The sequence below is a fragment of the Platichthys flesus genome, chromosome 3 (genome assembly GCF_949316205.1).
Source record: "Platichthys flesus chromosome 3, fPlaFle2.1, whole genome shotgun sequence".
Classification (NCBI taxonomy): Eukaryota; Metazoa; Chordata; class Actinopteri; order Pleuronectiformes; family Pleuronectidae; genus Platichthys; species Platichthys flesus.
The window spans coordinates 4,293,269-4,311,657 of NC_084947.1; the positions used below are offsets into that span (position 1 = coordinate 4,293,269).

Sequence of the window (18,389 nt, forward strand, 5' to 3'; positions counted from 1 at the left end):
ATGAAAACGGCTGCAGAGGAACGGACTTAGAAAAGAACACCAGGCGAGCAGGAAGCAGGAAGCAGATGTGGGTGAAAGTTTCACGTTTGACAGTTCAATCCTTCCCTGCTGTGATTCACACACTACACCAGTGAATGTACTGTGAACATAGTGTTACATATTAGTCTAAATGGCTGAGGTTTTAATTAGAACCTGAAGTAATTGGTTCTTAGCAGCCTCAAAACCACCGATGATTAATTAGGTGACATCCATCCTATACATTCCCAGCCGGGGGGGGGGGGGCTCTGCAGCTGAGCCTGTGGACCCCCCCGAGTAGCTTCACGTTTTTTTTAAGGTCACAGCGATACGAGCAGTAAGACAGATGCTTTACAGCCACTGGGAAAGACATTAACGCCGCCTGCTGTGAGATGCAAACTGAAGGCACCAACATTAGTAAGCTCCTACTTTAAACTGAAATAAAAAAAAAGAAAAAGAAAAGGACCATGGATTTGCCATCGTGCTGTTTCTTGAATATCTAAAAAGAGAATCCTTTGGCTAAGCCCCTTGTGATTTTTCCATCAATTTCATAGGCAGAGTGAGCAGATGCACTCTGCAGCATCCTCTCTCCTCCTCCTCCTGCTCAGGGCCACTTCCAAGCCCCTGTTCACACGAGCAACTTCTCTGAATCAGAAGGACTAGTACCTGTGAAATGGATTTGGAATATTTACACCATTTTTCTAGGAAAAATGTGTATATTCATGAGCTCCACAAAGCGGACTTTGGGGTTTTTCCGGCAATGGAAATGAGTGGTTGTGCAAGCGGGTCTGGCAGATTACCGACAATCTGAGAAATATATTGTGTTCTTTTTTCGTTGTTAATCGTGGAGCGAGGGTCATTCTTTCAGGGGCCAAGGGGCGGCAATCTTGATGCCGGCGTCTTATCGTCTTTTGTGAGCTTAGAGGGAAAAAGATTGAGATTGTATGTAAGATTGATAACACGTTCGCACAATCGCAAAATCTAACAGGAAGCCATGTTCATTCTGAAAGATTTAACAGCAGACCGTGTTTAAATCTGAACATGGCCGTGTCATCAGACCGTATCAATCTGAGTCCGTCGCTTTGTGTCCCGCACGTTACTGATGATGCAGCATGATACCATCTATATATCGAGGGAGGACGAAGATCTCATTATATGATTTCACATCATAAACTCAGTCACTACGGCCAGGGTTTGAATTTGAATATTAATATTGAACTCCAGCGGATTGTAAGATGATCGAGCGATACGGCTCTGAAATAAGTTTGTGGCGTCTCCGGCAACATTCAGTGTAAAGAAATGACTTTAAATGATAATTATCATGAGGATTCAACAAATCTGAAAACAAGCATCGCATCATTGTCACTGCTTATGATGCTTTTTCGCAAGAATAATACAATGGGAGAAAAATAGACTAAGCCCATAATCCAATCTGATTTAAAACGACAATGAGATCTGCCTTCACTCAGCTCGTGAACAACAGAAGTCCCCGGAACAGCCTGGCTTCTGCTGGTAAAGCTTAGTTCACCCTGAACCAGTCGATGGGAGGAGCTCAGGTTGTGTTTGAAACATTTTGCATTTATAGTGACTTCTTTAAAAGAGAGAAGCCGCTCACACACGCAGCATTACCCCCGAACTGTCAGGTTTCAGGTTGAAAAACAGGACAAACAGATCGAGTCAAGTGAGGCAGCAGGTGAAGTGAGGTTGGTGCTGGAGATTACACTGAATGAAGTGAGGCAAATTACCTAATTCCATTTAGAGACGGTGTGTAATCGGCTTTATCTACTGCGGCGATGGTATTGGACTCCTAAATAATCTGGAATGAGAAGGATTTAAGAAATAAGGAACCAGGAGAGCGGCGTCTCAGATGGCGCTTCGACTCGCATCGACCTGGATTCAGAGCGAGCCCAGTATGGCCTCTTTATGTAAGACCCCATTGTTCTGAGTAGTTACTTTGTTCAGGGCAAGTTAGGACAATTTGTCCTGATGTAGGGCTCTCGCACATTACCGCAAAGTAGTCCACATGGAAGACGAGGGCTTGAGCTGCTTCTTTAAAAAATTCAATACCCCTAAATAAAAAACAATAAATCTTTTTCCTTGATGAATAAATAAGGAGCCTTTGGATAGACACGGTTCTCAGATGGAGGCGGACAGAGATATGTGCAAAGTCGAAGAGAGCTGTGGCCCTTAGAAGACTGTCCTGAAACACCAGGGGACGGATGATACTAGGAATGTATAACACGTCTCATTCGGTAAAGACCAAGACAGCTCTGGTTTGGACACTATGAGATGTTCTTTCAAAGGATGTCACGGATCAACATTTCAGAATGTATGCTAGAATACGTGCTAAAAGGTCCAGTCATCATTATAGCACAAAGATTAAAGTGGATATGTTTGTCCAGATATTCATGGTCCTCACATGATCATCAACATTTGTTGAGATGTGCGGTTTTGAGTCAAATGTTTCTGATGGATTGTTATGAAAATTAGTAAATATTCATAATCCCCAGAGGATGAACCTTGATCTCTTTAACTGCATTTAAAAACGTTATGTTAATATGTTTCCAATACTTCCAGATTGTATCTTGAAAGGATTGATTGTTACATCTCCCTCATGTATAAAGTAACAACAGAATTATAGTAGAAGAAGAAGACCAGATGTTGATAGGGCCATCCACATGTGTCTCAGCCACACTTTAGTGGTAAGAGCCAATTAGCAAATGTGAATGCTAAACAAAGATGATTAACACGTTCAACATTATTTTAGCTACACATCATTAGCATGTTAGCATGATAGCTTACTGTAGACACTGCTGTTGCTAATTACAGCCTCACAGAGCTGCTCGAATGGCTATTGACTCGTATGGCTTGTCCCAGATTCCTTCCACATATTAATAATACAGTATATAGTACATACTAATAATCACAGTACATTCTTTAAGAAGATGTTATGTAAAAAAGTGAATAGAGAAAGATTCCTTAGCCTCCTTTTATGTTTAAGTTCCTCTGATTCGTCTGGAGACGTCTCACCAAAGCACACAATTTCCTAAAAGCTTTTCCCAGTTTGGAGCATCTCTCCCGTTTCTTTTGTGCAATGTATAATGGGAACATAATGCACATACCACTGACTTTATTTATTTTTTATCATCATTAGAATTCTTACAGCTTATTCTGAGTACTCTTCATTTTGTCACTTTTCCAGTGTGAACACACTCGACACGTAGTCAGAACTCAGTTTGTCATGCAGCTCGCATCCATTAGTCTTGTTCTATTACATGCCCAAGATCTTGTCATGCAACTTACCGACCACGTCCCTGCTCCCCAGGGAACAAACTCCGGGGTCTTAATGACCCAAATCCCCCCCCCCCCCCCCATCCCCCTCCATTGGCAACCTCCGGAAAGAAAAACCATTTATCTAGCTCCAGGGCAAAGCAAGTAAGAATTGTTAAATTACGAGAGTGTTGCTCCGACCTCCCAGCGCTTTCATGTGGGCTGTAAAAAATAATGCTTCCTCTGGGAGCTGCTGTTTTTAATCTAATAAAAAATGTGAAGGTGTGGGTTTACTCAGCAACAAGTTCACATGAATACCAAAAAGTTATACTCAGGAACACAAAGAGTCCATATTTATAGTACTTATTATAATGTTAAAGCCCCACTAGAGACAGAAACATATCAATATATATTGGAGGGAGAAAAAGGGGACAATCAAGAATGCTTTTTATCACTTTCTTTGAATTATGCAATATTTTGGGACATTTTCACTATTTGTCCCGAGACAAATCAAGGGGGCCTTCACTTTTATCTATGTGATTTATGTGGTTAATGGCGTATGTGGTCTAGAGAGAGACATGTAAGTCCTGAACTGATTTATGGGAGATTTGATTTAAAATGGAAATTGGTGTCCTGTTACTGTCTTAACATGTAGCTATGCTCTATTTGGATTCAAAAGATTGTTTCACAGATGTATGAGATTAAGAAATGTGATTAAATGTCCAGGTGTGTCCAAAGTTGTAATTTGTTGAACAGTGTGTGTGTGTGTGTGTTTTTATCAGATTGTTTGATTATCATTGTGATATTTTTGGTGTGGGTCATGAGAAGTGGTATCAGGTAAGGGTGAGATCATTTCCCCGGAATAATATGATCACATGTTCATGAACTGAGTTGGGTGTTTCCTTTGTGTCATTGTTTGATAATTATAATAATTTCACGAGGGTAAATTATGTATAATTACACTGATACACATGCACAGTAAATACACTCAAATCAAAAGCACATGAGAGATGGATGCACAAAGCCTGTGTTCATCCGAGCGCCTCTCTCTCTCTCTCTCTATCTCTCTCTCTCTCTCTCTCTCTCGCTCATGTTTCCATCTCTGCCTCTCACTAGAAAAGAAAAGAGGAGAGAAAGAAAATCAAGGTCAGGTCAAGCACATAAAGTTACAGAGTAAATTTTCACATGCCGTGTGTCCTCTATGACGACCCCCCCCCCCCCCCCCCCCCCCCCCCCGACAGTCTGAGGGAATGTACCCTTGTCAAGCCAGGTAATACATGTCTAGTGAAGACGTATGGCGTGTTTGCATGTGGAGCTCCATCACCCTCAACCTTCCTTACCCCCCCCCCCCCTCCCCCCCCCGCTCTCCCTCTCACACACGATACTCATATCCATACAGGGAGGTGGTGGATATGCCGGGGCTGTATTCATGAGTCAAAATCCAGTCCACGTCGTCAGCGTTTAGGAAAGAGGAGAATCTCATTAAAACAGCAAATGGACAGAGAGGGTGGAGGGAGTGACTCAGCAGAATTACATCTTAATGCAAACAACAGTGTCTTTATTCCAATGAGTTAATGAGGTTACAGACTGGGGCGGGGGGGGGGGGTGGACAATTCCATCACTGCTATTGTCTTCCACAGGCCACCAAGGAAAATGAGCTGTCACCAGATCTTAATGGCAACAGGGTTTTCACCCGGGCCCCGAATTAATATCTGACTCGCAGCTCTAATGAGGAGGAGCTGGGCGAGTGGAGCGGAGCCTCCTTTGTGCTGCACGTTTTTTTTTCCAAAAAAAAAGAAAGAGGGAAGCAAACAAAAGAGAGAGAAAAGAATTACAGCCTTGATAAATAAATGGAATAAAGGAAAGAATCGGAGGGTGCAGAGAGTTGTGGCTCTCGCGGGGGAATCCATCTCTCTGACGGGATTCTGCTCCTCAAGGGCGAGTTGGATGAAGTCGATGTATCAGCGGGACCATCGTTCTTTCTTTTACTTAACACTGCGAAATTATACACACGGACATAATTAGGGAGTCGTAGTAATAAAGCTGAAGGTCCCCGGCGCCCACACCTGCTGTCCTTCTGCCAGGGTGTGATATACTGTATCTCCTAACCTCATGTTCACAGTGACGTTATCCATGCAGGCTGGTGGGTGCTTGTATCAAAGCCCTGGGTGGATGGGAAGCGTTGGAAAAAAGTTGTTTACTCACATGTTTCCATTGCATATGGGTTTTTAAGTGGTGTCGTTAGACAGCTGCTGAGTGCATAGAGCAGCTGGTACTGTATATATATATATATCTGTGAATATGTATGTACACACTCGTCTCCTCCATTTCATGTGTTTACTGTATATATTTAACAACCAGAGTATTTTTATCAGGCAGGAGAATACAAACATCGATGGTTTTCAATGTGTCTTAAAGTTTGTTTTCTCTTTACTTTACGTAGTTGTTTTCCACTCTGATAATTTAACGATAACTGCAAATAAAGAGACTTGTTAAACTCGCTACACGTTTCACAAGCGAGATGCAGAAATAATTATGTTTTATTATTTGTAATTATTTACCTGTGAGCCTGTGGTTTGTTGACAGTAGCTTTTACGCAGCGCGATGGGAGATCTTCATTTTATCTTTTATTATGAGTTATAAAAGAAAATTAAAACTCCCTAGAATCTAACTGACCCCCCACAGATATGTAAGGTCATAATGTGAGATAACCTACTGGACATCTTTTCACCTCTTAGCACAACAAAATATATATATGGAGAAATGTTCATGCTTAGCCTGAATAAAAATGTGTCACCTTCATTAAACCCCTTGATGAAGGCCGCTCCATCCGGCCGGTGGAGCAGAGCTGGAAGCATCAATGAGTCCAAAACCATAAAAGATCTCCACCCACTTAGATCCGTGCAGTGTTTTCACTGTTCACTGAGCGAAGACATCGCACAGATCCAAGAGAACAGAGATCTCTTTTATCTTTTTGGTCACCTTCATCCGCTGTAACAGGCCAGTTTGAGCCAAAACAAAACGATAATCACTCGAATAACTCGCTGCAATTAGGTTCTAATGAGGACAAAATGAGAGGAAGAAGAACAAGTGAGGGAGCTCACTCCTCACAAAGCGTTTCTATCAATGGGTTTTTGTTTTCTGTTTTTTTTATGATGCATTTTATTATTATTTTGTGTGTGTGTATGTGTATGTGTGTGTTTTAATGTGACAATTCACCAATTCCTTTTTGCAGTTACAAAACCAATAAACCGACTCGTATTCCAGCGATTACTGTAAAATACATAACATGACTGCACTGAACTGGTTTCACGTGGATCTCACTCAGCAGGGGTCCACTTCCTGAGGAGGATTTACATTTCTCTCTCTCTTTCCATTACACTATTTGTTCAGTCATTTATTTATGTTTATCCTAACCACCCAATACTGCAATATTGGCATATTGTCCATATGACAAATGTGCTACTCTGGCTCAGTAATGAACTATAAATACAGATGACAATGACTTCTCAGGAGGACAAATACAGGTGTGGGCCACTTGGGGGAATGATGCAGCAGTTCTGGCTCCTTGTGGCCTGAAAAAAATGTATGTGAGCCAGAAGTTTCCATTTGCTAAATATCAAATGAAGCCCATATATGGCAAACAGGAGCAGACCACCCAGGAACATCTTTCCCCTCGGTATGTAGGCCGGAAACGGGATGTGTGACAGTGTCGGCCACATCTAGGCTAAGACAGTTTTGCTATGTGGGATTTCCAGATTCGTGATGAACTCCCTTTTGACAAGTGGCCCAAAGGAACCCCACTGACCTTTTAAAACACGTATGACATAACGTTCATGCATAATCTCTGATTGATCCTGCTGCAGCTCCTCTGGTGGTGGCACACCGAGCTTCCCCTTTGCCAAAGGAAGTCATTCGTGCCCTCATTCTCGTCTCGGGATTAAAAGCAGAGCAGAGCCTCAGCCCAGGGATCCGGCTCCTTTGAGACTCAACAGCTTGACTCATTTCATTACTGTCATGAATTGAAGATCCCCCCCCGATCTCCTCTTCCCCCCCCCACCCCGTTCACATAGCAATGATCTGCTCTCGGTTAATTTACAGTTGCTCGTTGTGTGAGGCCGCCAGCCTCAAAGCTCCCATGACAATTTACCTGTGTCCTTTTCACTCGCTGGCGCATATCATTGTGATATACAATAATGGAAGGAGCCGAGGACTCAGGAGTGAGTAGGCATGTTGTGTAATGAGGTGGGGGAGGGAGTAATAAGCTACAGAGCACCCTTCATTCCCTGGCACAAGGAGACGTCCAAACCACTGAGCCAAATTAGTGCTTTTCGAGCTGGAGATAAATGTAGAGCGGGTAATACAGTGGGAAATGTTTTTTTGTGTGTGTGATTATGTCACTTAAACAAGATAATTTTTTTTACATGCAACTAACGTCCTTGTCTGTTTTAGGAGGAGAATGTTTCTGCAGCACTGGGTTACTTCATTTTATATTTTATTTAGTGTATAATTCTCTATGACAGCTACTAAATGTACATGCATTTGCTGTCTGTAGCCATCCACTCTTGTTAATAGAGGTTGTGGAAAGGGACCAGAATACAGCTCTAGTAGAATGTTGCTTTGCCCATCTCAGTGCACTCCAGGTCACACACGTTCAAAACACCACACGAAGCCAACCACAGGATCAACACATGTGTGTGATGGGTTCAGATAAAATACGACAGACAGAGGCTACACTGCGAGAGGTGACAGCATTTCCTTTTCTCCCGGGATGACCTTGTTCTCGGCGGCTTTGGACCGTGCCTCCACCAACCATCTGGCCCCGCCGGCCGGTCGCCACCGCGAGCGCGTTTATAAAAGCCGAGTGGCTCACCGACATATTCTGATTATGTGATTCTGTACTGGTGGTAGTTGTAAGCTTGGGATTAGCCTGCTGCACATACCTCCACTGCACTCGGCTCAACCACCCACCTGGCTGCGGTTTATACATTTCACCTGCTCCCGGTGATAATCTCTTGTCTCCTTGTTCTGTCGTCAGTGAATGTACTGTAATGTAATTAACGCACGTATTTGATCCTGTGCCAGTGCACCCCTCCCCCTCCCCCCCATGCACACAAGCTGGAAGAGGAAGCTGCTTCGATTCCAATTGTGAAAGATTTACTGTGTGATTTGGAAACTTTCCCACATTTCATTATGGATGTGCAGGCCAGCAGATGGAAATCTACCAGGTCTCCTTATAGGGGAGGTAGTAAAGTCAATGATTTATCTGCAGCAGAAACACACAGTGAGATTTCCTCTTGTCTCTCAGGGACTCGTCTTATACACGAGGCGTCTCTGTCCATGGTGCTGAAAGGCGTCCGCGTTCACCGGTAGGGGGCGTGTTGTACCTAAAGATAAACCCACGCTGCACTGAACCTAGTCAGCTTCGGGCAGAACCAGCACATCTGCGGTGGGTTCGATGCCCACATCACCACAGTGTGTTCTTACTGCTCAGTGGTCCGATCAGCAACTGTTAACACGTCAAATGCATTTAAAAAAAGAATGTGTTATGTTGGAGAACAAGCTGTGCTCGCGGGTACTTTGATTTCTAATGTGGACAAAAAACATCAACAATACAAATAATATAAAAAAGTTATTTCAAGATAATCCCAATAAATGATAGTAAGGAAATCAGAAACTATTTTACCAGCTGACAGCATGAGAACCTTTTAGAAACAGTCCCAGGTTATTTTGTCAGTTTAATAACCAAGCAGAGGCGTGTGTGTGTATGTGTGTACGTGTGTGTTTGTGTGTGTGTGTGTGTGTGTGTGTGTTTGTGTGTGTGTGTGTATGCGTGTGTGAGTGTTGTTTGTTTTCTCTCTGTCGGTTTTTAACAACTCCTCCTTGCACATCGGAGCAGCCAAATCGTCCACTCCCCGGGAGGGTGTGTGTGGGGGGGGGGGGTTTCGTATGCATGTGCGTGCCTGGCCGTGTCCGATCCAAATAGATTCGCCTCACGTCACCTTCCTACCCTCCCACCATCACCACCACCATCAACCCACCACCCCGTGCACATAAAACATTCATCAGAGTGCAGCCCCTGCGCTGCAAGAAATGTCTGAGTGGATGAATCACCCGGTCTCTGCTCCATCCCTCCAAATCCCGAAAGTCCATCAGTTATGTAAAAACTGCGCATCTTCCAAGATGTGCGTGTGTGTGTGTGTGTGTGTGTGTGTGTTCACTCGCGTCAGGGGATCGTCTGGAAACAACAGCAGATATCTGGAACCAGGCAGAGGAAATTAATTAATCACATCTCCTTCGACTGGGAAGATTTCAAATTCCACTTCGAGAGTTAAAAGAAATATCTTTTGCAGCGTGATACAGATCAATAAAACATTCATCTTTGAATTCTCTCTCTATCTCTCACACCCCCCCCTCTCTCTCCCCTCTCCCTCTCTCTCTTTCTCTCTTTCTCCCTCTCTCACCTCGCTGCCCCGCCCTCCCTTTCCCATCTTCCTGTGGTAAACGCACACTAACGCGCACCAGTGCGCATCCAACGAACACTTTTCTCTGTGTACTTGGGAAATATACCACGGGGCAAGTGATCGGACTGGATTTGCTGCTGCGATTTGAAAAGATGGATCAAATTGTGCGTCTTCGCCTGCGCCGCTGATTCTCCACTTCTCCTCCTCTCCACACTTCGAGCTCCCCTTCTCCGGGAGCTGTTTGCGCGTCCTTTATCTTTTTTTGGGGAGGTGTCGACTGGTGCGATCCCAAGTTGGATGTTTATTGCTGACTATCCTGTTTCTGAACCCCTCGCCCAAATGACTGAGCTCGGGTGCAGCCGGAGCCGCGTCTCCCCACTCGGGAAGACCTACGGGTAAAGTTTGAAGGGTGCCGGGGTGCTTCAGCCTGTCCGTCTCCCGCCGTGCACTGGATTTGCAATCACCCACAACATTGCAATAAACGTCGGATACCCTTTCGGTCTCTGCGCACGCTGGGATTCACTCGCCTTGGATTTTACAGCTTCTGGATTTTCAGCCCCATTTTAATCATGAAGACCGTTATTATTGATGGTGAGTACGGCTGCACATCGGACAATAGGTTCACCTCTCTGTAAAGTTTGAAGCACACGGGTTAATGCGCACTGATGAAGCCCACATCGGGCAGCAGGAGATAAATCACACGTCCTAATTGGAGTTACTCTCCTGCTCCTCCAGGGTTTGGCTGATCTGGTGCATCACTGATAATGTGCGCAATATGAGAAACACATACACACACACACACACACACACACACACACACACACACACACACATACACCTAATCTGCACAGTAACAAGTGAACCTTGTGTTTTTTGCTGCGGACTAACAAGCCCAGTCGATGCCAGTTATGGATGTTGCGGCTGTAAACGACCTTGACTCAGTGGCTCTTAATTGAGTCATAATTCAGGGCAGATTTTTGTGCACGTCCCTTTATTCCTCCTCCTCCTCCTCCTCCTCCTTCTCCTCCTCCTCCCTCCTCTTGTGCCATGCGCGTGCCCGTGCGCGACAGTGGTGGTCAATATGCTGTGCGTGATATAGCAACTTAACCCGGGGTATCCGCTCCAGCCCCTGTGGAAGCTGTAGCCTGAGCTTTTTTGTGAAGAAGTCTGCAGATGGCGCGCTTGGCGGCTCAGTAATAACCAACCAGCTTCTTGGCTCATAACTGTTGTTGTTTGTGGCATCGTCCCACTCAGGGTGCGTGAGAGGAAGCCGGGCCTCCACAGCTTCCACCGACCGGACCTGATTCTCTCATAATCACAGGCTCGTCTTCATCCCCCGCCGGAAATGGCTAAGAACTTCGTTTCTTGGCAGCAGCGGCTGCTTCAGGCTGTGTGTGCATGCGAGGGCAGGGGAGGAAGTAGCACCTGGCGTGTCAGTGCGTGTGTTTCTGCAGGCCTGGTTGTGTTACCGTGTCTAATGCAGTGTGTGAGGGGGGGGGGGGGGGGGTACAGTGATATGTTGCGTGCGTTGTTTAGTAAAAACCATATGAGATAAGTGCATGTGCACAACATCCAATTTGTTCCATCATGAGTTGGTGGAAAACCTTCATCTCCACCCTGCCCCACCCCTGCAGGCACTGCCTCACAACACACACACAAACACACACACACACACACACACACACACGCACACACACACACACACACACACACACACACACATTTGCAAAGCTATCCTTGTTAGGTCAATGTCTTCCAGTGGACAGTTCAATTTGTAACTCAACCCCTGATCTTAACCAGTTTCCATCTCACAAATGACACTTTGCCTCATTAGTCCTCGTGAGGAAAACTGCTCCAGACAAGGTCAGCGCCTTCACTGGAAAAGGTCCCCAAGAGCCAACAAAATGCATACACATACAAATACACACAGACACACACCCACCCACCCACACACACACACACACACACACACACATAAACACACACAATCCTTACGCAACATGCACACTCCCTCTTCCTCACATTGTTCATTACTCGGCTGAAACCATGGGATTATGGTCACACAGCTCCAGATTAATTTAGATTTTTTTCCTAGTTGTGAGATGCGAAGAGGCACATCCACTCGTGCATTCTCTTTGATATGTCAGGGGGTGATGCAAATTCCAGTGCACACCCCTCCATTGGCACAGAAAGACTCTGGGTCCCTTCAGGAAGGTTCTCATCATCCAACTGCTGGTGTGATTTATCACCGATCAACTGACTTACACCTACAGTAACCCCCCCCTCCCCCCTCCCCTTGTTGAAATTATAATTGGGATCCTTCTCTCAGGCTCCTGATTTGGCGGGAGAAAATATGACCTGTCGTGTCTTGTGTTTAAAGTGTCAGAGAGAGGTGGGACTTTAATTTACACTGTTTTCCAGCCAGTCAGCATATGATCAAATGCCTCTGTGGGAAAGTTGTTGCTCGGGGGGGGGGGGGCTGTTGCTCCCAGTCGGCTGCCAAGCAAAGCCAATAAAGCCCAAATGAATGGATACAACCATTATGATGGAACTGAAAGTTTTCTCCTTGGATGTTTTAAACCACTACATAACGAGGGCGGGCTTTTTTTTTTTTTTTTTTTCGTCAATTAGTTAACTTTGTCATTGTTTTGCCAAAGAACTCTGCCCCGTGTTTCAAAAAATAGGGCACAAGATGCAGCAGCTGAAGACGTGAGATAATTATTTGGAACATGTAAAGCCATGAATATAAAATTGGCATGCAGTCAGATGATAACAATGGCAGAATTACTGATACAACATGGTGAAATTGATCCATCTGTGTGTTTGTATGGCTGCACAGTGTGTGTGAGGGATAATGTGCGTGTGGTGGCTCTGTGAGTGTGTATGTGGAGGTCTGGGGAAAGGAGAGGCAGTGAAGGGAAAAGGGAGACGTTGAGAGAGGAAGAAGGAACGCATGTAATATTCAAGAGTGCGAAGGTTATGCAATTTTTTCGCGCCTGCCATGCGTCTGACTCGCCACCAGGGGCTTCCCCTCAGCGTCTCTCATCTCGACAGCAGGGAAACTGCATGGGAGCTGCGGAAATGTGGAGAAAAAAGAATTAGCAGCTCCTGAAATTCAGCCAGTGAGGAAATTAGTTTTCATTCTTGTGATCTCCAGTTGAGGTTTGTTTCATCTTAATTGGCTAAAGATAGTGATTTGGATAAGAAGCACAACTTGAATGTAACATTTCTAAATTCCTCCTTTTATTTAAATCACTATCATCTGTAGCTGGGAACATTCCTTGATCAATACTCACTGATTACTCCACCGGGCAAACACATTTCTGGTTCTCGGCCTGAATCTCAAGACCCTTCCAGTCCCTCCGGTCTCATTTATTCAAGTCTTTAACAATCGAGGATGTATGAGCAAGACCTTTCAACTATGAAGACTAATAAGCCTCATTACCTTTGCCGCTCCAAGGAGAGGACGTAATAAATCCCGCTAATGTCCTCGCCGTTCCTCCTGGTCACCGGCACAGAGGCTGGGGACCCGAGTCAAGTCGTTTGGCTCAAGTCTCAAACTGAAGGACTTTAGAGTTCCTTGACTAAAGTTGATGAAATACTTGAGTTGACTTGAATTTGGTGTTCACGACTTTCTGCTCGACGTGAGGCATCGTGTTTTCCTCCTTTTGTTCTGCTTTGAAGTAGCAGTGATGCAGTATTGGCTTCTATATCAGAAGGAGGAGTCAAAGGACCCTGCTTTCTAACCCAATACTGCAAAGCTGAGCTCATCGGGACACTTGAACAAGGACTCACATACCTGTAGCATGTGTGTAACTCTGAGTAGCAGCAGTAACACACAGGTGCTGTTCGCTCAAACACTCGACAAGGACTGAATTAACTAAACCCACGCAGGTCCCCCAAAAGGCCACTGTACTCCAAATGGACTGCTAATGAATTCAACTGAAGCCACCATTTGTTATTTGTTTTTATAAATTTGCACATTTCCTCCGAATTTAAAAAAGAAATGAGGACTAAACCGTCCATTTCAAGAGGTGGGGGGACATGTCCCCAGCCACAGGGACATGACACATTTGTGTGAATGCGTCTTTTTGACAAAGCTTTCCATTGTGCAGAGTCACGCCTCTAATTCACTGAGCCCTGCCTCCATTGCTACATCGTTTACACGTAGGCTAGCATTATTGCTAAAGGAGGGCGAGTTAGCAGAGGAGAGTTACAGGGAGAGAAAGAGAGGGAGGAAAGCTGCTAAGCTTAAGTAACTAGCAGATCTGAATAGCGTGCAAACAACTGTGGGATTAGTAAGAACAGAGAGCTATGAGCAGGTCTCTTATGAAAACAGCAGCAATGATAGAGATAGCGGTTAATGAAAGTTTATTATTTATCATCAATAATGTGTAAACAAGTTTGAAAACAGGTTCAAATCCTCATTTTATTTATGAACAGGTGTCAATCATCAGCATATTGAATAACTTCCCTGCTTGAGCCTCACACTCCTGGGGCTCAGGAGATAGAGCAGGTCGACCTCTAAGCTGACGGTTCGATCCCCGTCTCCTTCATTCCGCATGCCCTAGTGTCCTTGGGCAAGATACTGGATCCCACATTGACCCTGATGGCCGTGCCAGCAGTGTATGAATGTGTGTATGAATGGGTAAATGGCAAAACCTTGAGTGTACATCAAGACTAAAGGCCCAATATGTAAATACAGAGCATTTACCTGCTTGTGACATGTCTCACCTCTGCCACTAGAGGTCGATGAGGGTCTCAGGGTCATCGGGGGTTATCTCCCAGCTGTCGCATTCAACAAGGTTTGAATGCGACCTGAGAACACGTCACATGGAGGTGAACCCATTCTGCTGTGACCTGCTGCACACCAGCATCACACTGTCGGCGGCCCGGTGCTCTTCAGACCTCCACTCGTCTTTGTGTTATCTGCTCGACACTGAATTCCTTGTTCCCTAACAGCAGAATCTGTTTGTTTACCTCGCGAGTCGATGACATCCCCCATCCAATTACACGTTTACGTGTTCGCTCAGATTGATAATCAAAGCTTCTTAGCAGCAGATCGTAACTCTTTGATAACGGTGTTTAAAACGTCGCAGAAAGAGATTTTCAATCCTCGGAAATGGATCCACAGCGTTGTGCACAACCGGAGGACTGATCATTATTGGGTTTGTGGATGGCGGCTTAGTTACACTGTACATTATCAATGCAAAATATCACAGTGGTTTACATTTTATTACAGTTTTATGACCCATTTTATGGACGTTGGTTTGTAATTTGAATGGAATGTTATTCTGTAATGCTGCTCTGAATAAGTGTTTGTTACAGTGGATCAGATAGAACGTGTGTGTGTGTGTGTGTGTGTCTGTGTGTGTGTGTGTGTGTGTGTGTGTCGTGTCGTGTTCTGCTGTGAGCTGATTGACTGCTCAAAGTCTAAAGCATGAAGATGTCAGTGCTTTATGGCACAGAGCTGAGCTGGTGTTAATGCTTTAGTTACAGTGACAGACTGCAGGAGGCTATCTGAGAGCGGATCTGCTGTGTTCCCTGCATCCTGATGAGCGAGCTCCTTCGGGGGGGCTTCTTTTAATTGGCCGCGCCCCTCAAGCAGCAACTGCAATTGTTTATACGGTGCATGCAAAGACATCCTTGCCCACACACACACACACACACAGAGCGATCCCCACTGATACCCACAGAGGCGTGCTGGCCTCAGATATCCTTGGAACCATCCGCTGTAGGTTATCCCAGTCTCCCAGCCCTTCACTGCTAATCAGCAAGACAGAGGGACTAAGTGGATAAACGAGTAAAATTCTATTTGTTTACACAGAGAAGCTAAGGGGGGAAAAAAATAGAGAAAGAAGCAGAAATGGAATCCACCATTCCCCCAGATTACCAGTCCTTAATCCTCTTTGTGGGTTATCATTATTGTACTGTCAGAATATTCGGAGGGACAACGAGCAGAATCCCACTGAAGAAGAGAACCACCGCCCCCCCCTGCACCCCCTCTCCTCTTAAAGAAGAATATGAGATGTCAGTAAGAGTTAGAGTAAGAGTTCTTAAGGAGGGCGTGGGAGAGGAGGCGAGGCCAGATTAATTGTTGTTACGCAACGTTCGGGCAGTGAAGTGGGTGGAGTCTTTATTGGGGGGGGGGGGGGATTTATTCACCGTGTTTTTTACCCAAATCCCTTGTGACTGTATCATAATCGTGATGCCAACACATGCCACAGCAGAGGAAGCGGATGCCCAGCCCCTTCCACCAGGGCTGCGTTCACACCAGAGTCGTGACACACAGCGACCGGCTGAGCCAGCCCGGATGCCCCAACCCCCCCCCCCCCAGGGGAGGTGAATATTCATCTGTTGATTCCTGTGACACGGCAATAACATTACACGACTGCATGCACAAACAGAGCCTGCTAATTTGTCCTCCCCCCCAAAAAAACAGTGTTGTCTCTCTCTCGGTCGCTCTCTCGGAAACTCGCCATGCCCCCCCTCTCCTCCTCCGACCGTGTGCCCATGAAAGTTGCATGCTCGCTCTAATCCCACCGCGGACGTGAGAGAGTGTGTGTGCGCCGGGTTGTGCCTGAGCGATGAAGACGCTGATTATACCACAAAGGGGAGGTTGACTGATGGCCCAGTAAATTATTAATTAGACGGAGCAGAAGCCGCTCTTAAATTAGACGCATGGATGGAGTCGTTGTCGTTCCTTATAAGTCAGGGCCCCCCCCGCACGCCGCTCCTCTAGTCTGCCGGCTGCAGGGCCCCTCAGGTGGATGGAGTGACCGACCGATCCAATAGATAGATAGCTACACTCATCTGCTTCCATCTGCAGGCCTGTGAAATCCTCATCTGAATGTTCTTTTTTTTTCGGGGCAGGAGGATATCCTGAGGAGGAAGCACTGATTTTTTATTTATTTACTTTTTGGCTTCCCCCCCGTGGATGAATTAATATTCTCTGGTATTTTTAGCCATGTTGATCTCATTAGTGTTAGTGATGCAAAATGGACTCCCCACCAATTCTTCTGATCATCCTGTGTGAGGCTGCCTGACTAGTTTGCAAACTCGACAGATGGGAGTCGGTGTTTTTTGATGCTGCGTCAAAACCCTGGCAACACATCACGGAGGCTCTTAAGCCACTGGGGGGGGGGGGGGGGGGGCAACTTTCTATACGGTATGAATTGTTGGATGCTATACTCTTCTCATTATTTATCTCCACTAATGGCCACATTCTAAAGAGCCACTTCACAGGGCCTCTGTGACTTGCATAAGTAGCTGCTTATATTGTTGTTGTTGTTTCCTCCGTGTGAAGGACAAATACAGTGGGCTGAAGTCACACGGTGCATATTGCAGCGAGCCTTCAAAGGAGAGCTGCACAGTGCGGGGGTGAAAGGAAAAGAGGCACCTTGAGATGATGGAGTAAGGATCCCGTTTAATGACAGGGAGGGCGGCTCACTCAGAGCGAGAGGCTAGACAAACCATAAATTAGATGGATAGAAAGCTGAATTGCTATTGTATCTATCCGTCCCTCCAGTGCCGGGACTCTGCACTATCGCATCCTCAAATCTACTTAAACAATAAATAAGTTAAAAGAAATAAAAAGAGAAATAAAAAGTCCATATCGGGAGGTTTCATTTTGACAGATTGTCCCCAACACAAATCAGGTCGTCTGAGTTTTTTCCTGGTTCACTTGGATCACCGACCTTCGATGGGACGTTTATCTGCTCGAGTCGTCTCTGCACACACACACAGTCAAGTTGTGACTCACAGTTTTTGGAGGACGATCAGGATCTTACACGAGCGTGATGTGGAAACCTGAAAGCTCCGGAGAGCGTGCGTCCACCGAGATCAGACCTTCTCATCAAAGTGGGAAAACATCTATTATCCGGCAGGAGCAGATGTGATTTTTTAAGAATAACTAATGAGATAATTGAAGATTTGTGGAGGAAAAGAAACATCTCAGACAAATTATTATTTTTTTTTTTTTTTTTAATATGTAAAACATCAAGTGGAATTATCAGATTTCTTTGGCAGGAGGCGACGGCTGTGAAATACGTGAGATGTGAGTCAATATTATATTAGTCAATATACTATAACAAATATTCATTAGTACAGGCCGTGGTCTAGTGGCAGAAACTTGGACTTTGGGCAGAGAAGGTCTCTGGTTGGTCTCTGGTTCGAATCCAAGGAGAGACAACATAAAGATGAACCTGGATTGATCTGTCCAAAAATCCAAGAGTCTCCCTACCCTGTCTAGTGCCCCTGAGCAAGGCACCTTACTCCCGCAACATCTGCTCCCCGAGCGCCGTACATGGTCGCTCACTGCTCTGTGTGTCCTGCACCAGATGGGTTAAAAGCAGAGGTTAAATATCCCTACCTGCATGAGTGTGCCTTTGCATGTCTGTGCATGTGTTTGGGACGAATAAATGCATCTTAATCTTAATCAGACAGAATCCTGCATTTTACATTTTGCCATACTCCCATCAAAGTTTGAGGAGGAACTGAGCCCCTCAGACAAGTTGCAGTACATCCACAACAGCATCTCTCTCTCGGGCACCAGTTCAGCTGAGATATATACAGGGGGGGGGGCTCCTTCAAAGAGAAACCGTCTGTCACTCGCAGGCACGGGGGGAAAAGTGATCCCTT

The 18,389-nt window shown here is 45.4% G+C and overlaps 1 protein-coding gene across 1 annotated transcript in view; it reads left to right on the forward strand.

Moving 5' to 3' along the window:
* Positions 1-9,815: 9,815 nt before the first annotated feature.
* rtn4r (reticulon 4 receptor) overlaps positions 9,816-18,389 on the forward strand; it is a 42,132-nt gene continuing 33,558 nt past the window's right edge. Inside the window, exon 1 of the mRNA XM_062380090.1 lies at positions 9,816-10,340. Within this exon, the coding sequence (XP_062236074.1) occupies positions 10,319-10,340 (22 nt within the window). The 5' untranslated portion in view covers positions 9,816-10,318. The remainder of the gene's footprint in view (positions 10,341-18,389) is intronic.